Source organism: Corapipo altera, unplaced genomic scaffold (genome assembly GCF_003945725.1).
Source record: "Corapipo altera isolate COAL_440 unplaced genomic scaffold, ASM394572v1 289, whole genome shotgun sequence".
NCBI lineage: Eukaryota > Metazoa > Chordata > Aves > Passeriformes > Pipridae > Corapipo > Corapipo altera.
Genome location: NW_020885101.1, coordinates 152,812 through 160,547, shown reverse-complemented (window position 1 = coordinate 160,547; position 7,736 = coordinate 152,812). Strand labels below are relative to the sequence as shown.

The following is a 7,736-nucleotide window of genomic DNA, read 5'->3' as shown; positions in this document are numbered from 1 at the left end:
GGGAGATCAGCAGTGGGATCAAGCTGGGGAAGAAGAGATCCTGTGACTAATCAACAGCCACTGAGCTGCAGCCTGTCCCTGCCCAGCCTTATGCATGGAAGCCATCACATCCATACCCTGATCAGCATATAAAGATATCTGTGAGCCTGACTCTCACATCCCTTAATCCCCTGGCATCAGGGCATCCCAGCCACAGCTGAATCTGGCATGCACTTTTCATTGTTGTTTTCCCTTAGCTCAGTAACTCTGGTACAGACACCAATGTGTGACCATATGAACAGTGCTCAGCTGCTCCGCAGCAGGACCAGCATCTCCCCATCCATCCTGACAGCTCAGACAGGCAAACATGTCATTCTGAGACATACAGACTTTAATATTAAAATAATTTCGTATAAAAATACCTTTGAAGACTGATGGCAAGCAGTCTTCCACACACCACAATGGGCATCCGAGCCCTGCAGCCTGGTCAGAGGGGAAGCCAGAGCAGAGCCAGAGCAACAGCTACAGGACAACACAGCCAGGCTTCCTGCGATCAGGAGGCAGCAGCAGAGCCAGCTCCAGAGCAGGAGAAGCATTCTGGCACCTGTGCCAGCCACAGCTCTCTTGCTCTTACTGTTTCACTCCAGGGAAAGACAGCCTCTCAAGCGCTGGTAAGCAAGAGGGGCTCTGCCTGAGCCAAACAGTCCCCACCCCTAAGCCCCACCCCAGATCCATGGAGGAGCACAGCTGGTACTGGGACACCAAGTCCCATCCAGGCAGATACAGAGCAGCAGCACCCTATATCTCTCCTAAGTCCTCATAGACAGGCGACAAGCTGCACTCATCCACAGACTGCTCCTTCTTCTGCAGGTGCTGGGGCTTCACCACCTGGCTGTACAGCACCTCCACATTGTTGTTGTTGCTGCTGTTGAGGCTAGGTTTGGTGACCTCCTTCTCAGCAGCAGCGCTTCCCCACCACCTCCCGGGGTCCTCGATCCTCTCCACACCTTTGGAGATAAAGGGTGCCTGGGGCTTGGGGGCAGGGACTGGCCTGGGGCCCTTGGCCTTGGCCTGGAAGGCAGGTACCGAGTAGTCATCAGTGCTGGGGTTGTAGGGGTACTCGTAGCCGCCTTTGCCGTCGTGGCCCTGGGTGCGCCAGGCCTCGCCCGTGGGCCGCGCCTCGTCATAGATGCAGGCGGGGGGGGGCAGCGAGCGGGGAGCACGACCCTCGGGCTCGTCGTAGATGTGCTCCTTCTGCCCGGGCGCTGGCGGTGCCTGGCTGCGACCCTCAGCACGGACCTGCTTGTAGGCACCCGAGTACAGCGGCACCAGCAGCCGAAGCTTCGTCTCATCTGAGGCCCCGCCGGGTGCCTTGGCCCCGCTCGTGGGCTTGCTGTCCACAGGGTCCGAGTACAGCGGGTCCGGCCAGGGCTGGAGGCCCTTCACTGAGTCCAGAGGCTCCGAGTACACGCTGGACGGGTCCTGGGCTGGCAGCACGGCACGGAGCACCTTCGGCAGAGGGGAGCGCGGGGGTGTGCTGGGGGCTGCGGGCTTGCTCTGTGGCACAGGCAGCTCTGGCAGAATCCGGGTCTTCAGCAGAGACGTGGCGTCTCTCTCCTCTGCCGCTGCACTGGCCTTGGGCGCCAGCCCCACTTTGGATGCCAGGGTATCACTCCCCTCAGCGGGCAGCTCCAGGCTCAGGGAATCAGCCAGGGCCTGGCGGATCTGTGCCACGCTGGGGCTGTCTGCATCCAGAGAGTCGCAGCTTCGCCGGTTCTCCTCCACTTGTGCTTTCTGCTCCTGGATGGAGGCTTCCACAAGGCGGAAGATCTCGTTGCCCTGCGTGGTCTCAAAGGTGAAATTTCCAGGTCCTGAGTCACAGCGCCTGCCAGCTTCGAAGGAGAACATCACCTGGGGGGGAAGCAGAAGGGTCACATCCTGATCAGCACCTGCCAACCCAGTGCATCGTGCAGGCTGCGTTTCCTGCTGAAGAGCGTGTGGCTGTGGCACTGATCCTGCACATCCTGCAAGAGACTGCAGTGAACATCCTGTTCCTTCCAGTCCCGCAGCAAGGGCCACCCTGGGGGCCCACTGTGACCAGCAGCTGGGCAGGGATGCAAACCTCAGGGGACATCACTGCAAGTGCCCCAGAGGCAGAGCTGCAGGTCCTGCTGGAGACCTGCTGCCTTACCTGAGCAATGCCAGCAGCATCAACCACTGGCACCGGATAGTCTAGGAAATAATACTAAGAGACTAGGGTGAGCACATGAGTGACAGTTCAGCAGGGGAAAACTACTGTGGGCACCTTGGGTAAGTCAGCATCAGACAGAAGGGAGTGATCTGGAAGTAAGAGATACAAGAGGAAAAACAGGGCTTTCCACAGGAGAAAGCCCAGATGCAACAGCTCGACTATCAAGAGTAAGCAAAGCATTTACCTAGCAGCATTGCTCTGTTAATGGTATACGGTACTTTAAGGAGAAGTCTTGCTCGGGCCTGAACACACTTGGGTACACAAGTTCCCACCAGCAGATGCCCATACCCTTCCTGAGCCTCAGTCCCTGAACCAGGGGAGATTTTCTGCCTCCCTAGTGCTCTCACAGCCAGCAGCAGTCCCTGGAGTTGCTACAGAAGCCTCTGGGGCCAGACTTCCTTTCGTGGGTCAGTGCTGCCAAACACAAGCGCAGTCAGCCCCTCTCTGCTCAGGGACCTGTGGGTGCAGCTGCCTGCTCCCCACACCCTGCAACTCTCCTCCTGCCCCAGCACCTGTGGATGAGCCAGGTGGCTCCCCAAAGGCAGCTCAGTTTCCACCTCTGTTTTGGGAACGTGCCACAGAGAGCACCATCAGCAGACTGCAGCCAACACCATCACTGCTATAAACAGCCCTAGGGACACCACTTCCTCCCTGCCCAGCATGACAGGGACCTCTTGCACTCGGTAGCAGCAAGGCAGAGTGGGGACTCACTGCTGCAGGACTCCAGAGAGGGGACAGACCTCCAGGGGTCAGCTTGGCTAGGACCAGTTCTCCCCACACACTGAACAAAGCCAGAGCAAGTGGTGTCTCAAAGAGCCCCTCTGCTCTGGTCACCATCCTTTGGGAGGGAGGGACTGAACCCAGGGCAGAGCCAGGACTGCCAGGAGCCAAGGTCCCCAGAGGCTAGGGAGAGCTTGTGTGCAATACAGAGGGATCTGCTTGTCCACAGCACAGGCTGGGGAGTGCTGGGATGAAGAAAGGGAGCGAGCCAGTAGCGGGGATTTGCGCCAGAGGCTGCAATGGCCCCAGTGGGAGTGGAGCAATTACCACAGAAAGGGGCTCTGTGCAGCCATGCAGAGGGATGCCTGCCCACACTGCCAGCCCATGCTCCAGTGTGGTGACACAGGAGGGAGCTGAGGACAGGCAGGGTGACAGATGTCCCAGGTGACCCTGCTGTGGTCACCGGGGCTGCAGCAGTTCTGGCATTTGGCAGGGCTGGCTGCGTGGATGCTACAGGCCAGTCGGGCACATCAGCTCCTCACCCATTAGCAGCGAGCAGGAGCTTCCCCGCCAGGGAGCAGGTCATGGCACGTGGCACACGGGGCCCCCTGCTCCTCACCTTGTCCCGGCCGTATCTCCGGAGCAGCCGGTAGGGCCAGACGTAGAGGATCTCGTTTGTCCGTGGGTCCTTCAGGACGAGGCTGTCACGCTCAGCCTTGAGCACGTAGGTGCCGCGCAGCTCACAGCGCTCCGCAGCCTCGGTCCGCTGCACTGTCACCCAGAAGGCGTTCACTGCGGGGACAGGGCTGTCAGGGCAGGGCAGGGGGAGACACGGCCCCAGCCCCAGGCAGTGCCCCCCACAGCCCCAGCAGCAGGGCAGCAGCAGGTCAGGCCCCGCAGAAGGTGGCCCAAGGTCAGGGCAGTGGCAGGTCCCACCTTCATCTCTCGAGTAGTAGATGGAGTTCACGGCCATCTCCAGGGCCGGCACCTCCTCGCTGCCCTCTCTGCCATGCTGTGCCACCATGCCAGCATCGCTGGAGCCGCTTCCCTGACAAAGGAGAGCAGATCAGCCCCAGCCTCCTCTTCCCACATCAGCCCCTGGGCCCCTTGGCAGCCACTACCTGCAGCCCTTCAAGGCCTGAGCCCCACTGCCCTTCCCAGCCCCACACATCCTGGCTCTCCTTCACCCACACCCAGCCTGTCCAGAGCCGGCGACAGACCCCAGGGCCCCCTGAGCCAACATGAACGTGGACAAACAGGGCCAGGCAGCACACACAGGGCTTCCTCAAGCAGGACCCTGGCCCCAGCTGGGCTCTGGGTTGACAGGACGAAGGACAGAAGTTCCTCCCAGCAGTATTGCCCACAGAGCTGCCCCCAAAGCACCACACGGCCCAGTCACAGGGAGGGGTGGGGCGGGGGCTGATGACCCAGTAGCACAGGGGTCTGTGTCCTGCCCTGCACAGGCAGAGGGGGGGCCCCAGAGAGGAAGCAAACACTTCTATTTTAGCACATGCAGAACTGAAAGTGCAACACACACACTGTCAGCAACCGTGTCCCAGCAGCAAGGCCCCCAAAGGGCCTGGGGGAACACAAACCCTCAGTGCTACTGAGCTGTTCCTCAGGGCCACGTGGGAGGGGGCTGCAGCTGAGGGTACATCTTGCAGAAGGCAAGCTCCCAGAGTTTCAGTTTAAAACCCAGACATATGAGCTTCTCAACAAGAGACAAGGTCCAAAAAGGGCCTTCCAGCCCTCATATTTGGCTCCTAAATAGAAAAGAGACTGTTAAAACCTCACATCCTTTGAGCAGACACTAACAGCTCCCGCTCAGCTAAAGCATCCAGTGCAGCAGGACTCCTGAGATTGGGAAGTCAAGGGCCACCTGACCTGCTAGAGCCCTTTAGGGCTCCATTTGACTGCACTTTTCCTCATCTTCAAAAGGAAAAAAATTCTGTTTTGAACTCCAAATGATCTCTGGACCCAGTTCCCAAGCTACTGGACGCTGCTTACCTTCTGGGCAGCAACATGACACAAAATCACATTCTCCACACAGATGACCAGAAATCACAGCTGAGCATCTCCAGCTCTGTGCAGAGAGGCCACGTGCAGCTCTTGTGCCTCCTGCTCCAGGTCAGGCCTTTCTAGAACATATGCCAGCCTTGTGGCCGTTTGCTCACCACTTCCTAAACTGTCAGCTTGCTTCTGGACCTCAGGCATACAAACGAAGGCTCCCATGTGAGGGACAGCACAAGCACATCCCTGCTCCAAGCAGGTGCTCCCCAGCCTGGCCACTACCCTGCCCCACTCCAAGGGTGTGTGCTGTGTCCCCAGCTCAGCCCCACAAGCCACTTCCAGGGCAAAGGCTGCAAACCCAACTACACCAGACAGACACAGAGTCATTTCCAGCACCACACCAGTGCCTCTTGGCCTGGTCAGCCCAGAACCTGGTGCACAGACACACTTGGCCTGGCAGCAGACTGCAGGGAGATGCAGGAGGGACAAAGGGAAATAACACTCAGCAAACACCTAGGTCCTTGTGGGGAGATCCTGGGATCACCAGCTGTGCAGCCAGTCATCCTGCCAGGTAGCCCTGCCCAGCACTACCATCCTGGTATCAGCTGGAGCCCAACCCAGGGCTCTGCAAACACCTCCCAGGAGGGAGAGCCAAGACCATGGGTCAGGCAGGCATGGATCCAGACGACCATGCTCACAGGGCACCCGTTGCCCAAATGGCCTTCGTGGGTCACACTGGCTGCCCACGGCTCCAGGGGCTGCAGCAGACTGGAGGGCTGTGCAGGAGGCCCAGCACAGACAGGAGTGAGCCACAAGGCTGGGCGAGGGGGTGCACTGGCCCTGAAGATCCCAGGAAGCAGGTGGGTCCCAAGGCCAGGCAGGCCCTGCAGCCAGGCACTGACACGCTCTCAGGACTCTGCTTCCGCTGCTGCTGCAGCAGGAAAGGCAGGGGTGGTTGTGCTACGAGAAACGCTCCTCGGCCATCACCTGGCCCCCCACCAGGTCTGTGGAGGGGCAAGGATGGGCTCTGTATGAGGGGAGAAGAGCCCAACTTGAAATTTGGAGCTACAACCACGAATTACCGACAACATGCTGAGGAATCCGGCAACTCAGCTGACTGCTGGCACAGCAGGAGCCAACAAGAGGGGACCAGAGTCCCAGGGCCGGGTGCTCTAAATCTGGGACCACTGGCTCTGCCTCAGGGTCTCCTTTCCTGTGCCGCCAGGGCCTCCTGCCGGGTGGGAAGGGATCGCTCCACCACACGCACTCTGCTGTTCGTGTCCCGTCCCGTCCGGCGCGGGCCGCCCGCAGCTCCCTCCTCCCCGGACAGCCCCCGCCCGCACCGCGCTCACCGCGAAGGCGATCTGACACAGCTTCGCCACCCACTCCTCGCTCTGCTGCTTCTCGGCCGCGAAGAGGAAGGTCCGGTCGCGGGTCTCCAGGCGGAAGGCGGCGGTGCCGGCGCGGGGGCCGCCCTCGCCCACCGCGGCCACGCTGGTGCAGTCGCTCAGGCGCACGACGGTGCGGGCGAGCCGCCGGGTGCCCGCCCGCCCGGCCGCCGCCGGCTCCTTGCAGTCGAACACCTCGAGGCGGGCGACGCCGTGCTGGCTGGCGGGGTACAGCGCGGACCAGCCGCGCTTCCAGCGCTGCGGGGAGCGGGGTCACACCGGGCCGGGCGCGGCTCCGCAGGGCCGCTCGGCCGGGCCGGCAGCTCACCGGGAGCGGCCCCGGGGGCGCCCGGCCGGCCCGAGAGCAGGGAGGAGGGAGGGAGGGAGAAGGGGAGCCCCGGACCCACCTTGGCGCCGAACTTGTGGCTGTGCTGCACCAGCAGCGGCCCCTCCATGGCCGGCGGCTCCATCCCCGCGCTTCCGCCCCCGGACCGGGGCGGGGCCGGGGCGGGGCCGGGGCGGGGCCAGGAGGGGCCGGGGGCGGGACCGGGGCGCGCCTGTTTGTCTGTCTGTGTGTCCGCGTGTCTGTCTGTGCGTGGGAAGATGGGAGCGCGTGTGCGCGCATGAGCCCTACCGACAGCGGAAGGGACGGCAGAAGGTGACGGCAGCCGGGTGCTCCGGGACTCCTGCCCTGAGGATGTGAGAGAGGCTGCTCGCGTGTGACAGAGGCGTGTGCTCGAACTGGGGACGGGAAAACGTGATTGGATGGACTGAGGATAAGTGAGGGCAGTGTGGAGAGCAGGTAGAGGATGGATGAGGTTTCAGAGGACAGGAAAAAGGAGTGACGTCTTTGATACAGGAAAAAAAGGAAGTGGATAAGTAGCTCAACTTCACAGTCTGAGAAAACCATGGAACAAATAGCCAGGTGCTCCCAGAGAGAGCAGAGAAAGGAAGAAATCATAGCAAACACCCCTGTGTATGCACAGCACTGCCCGACTTCCTTCTGTGACCATCTGTGGATGGGGTAATGTCATCCACATCTCTCTACCTCCAATCATGCCATGTCCCTGGGCACCGAGGCCACTCCAGGGGCACTAGGCTGCTTCCAGTGCTGTCCCTGCTGTGGCTGGCCACTCCAGTCTGCCCCAACAGCCTTTTGCAGGGCTAGGCTTGAGTCCAGCATTCCCAGCAGGAGGTGGGATAGGTGCTGACTGTGAGGCAAAGAGCAAGGAGCAGCATGGCCTGTGTCCAGCACGCCCCTGCAGTAACTCCTGGGCATGGATGACCAACCCTGGCAGTGCCGAGCTGCTTTCCCACAGCACCGCTGCCTGTCCTACACCCAGCAATGGTTTTTATCCCTGTGTGTCTCTGGTTATGAGCCCCCAGTC

General features: G+C 61.1%; 1 protein-coding gene across 1 annotated transcript; it reads right to left on the bottom strand.

The window, feature by feature from the left end:
• Nucleotides 1–349: 349 nt before the first annotated feature.
• DOK1 (docking protein 1) lies at nt 350–6,845 on the bottom strand. Its single transcript, XM_027669688.1, has 5 exons — nt 6,756–6,845; nt 6,313–6,606; nt 3,887–3,998; nt 3,570–3,742; nt 350–1,890 (listed from the first exon to the last, which is right to left on the bottom strand). The coding sequence occupies exons 1-5, from the start codon at nt 6,816–6,818 to the stop codon at nt 778–780; spliced, it is 1,755 nt and encodes a 584-aa protein (XP_027525489.1). The 5' UTR covers nt 6,819–6,845; the 3' UTR covers nt 350–777.
• Nucleotides 6,846–7,736: the final 891 nt, after the last annotated feature.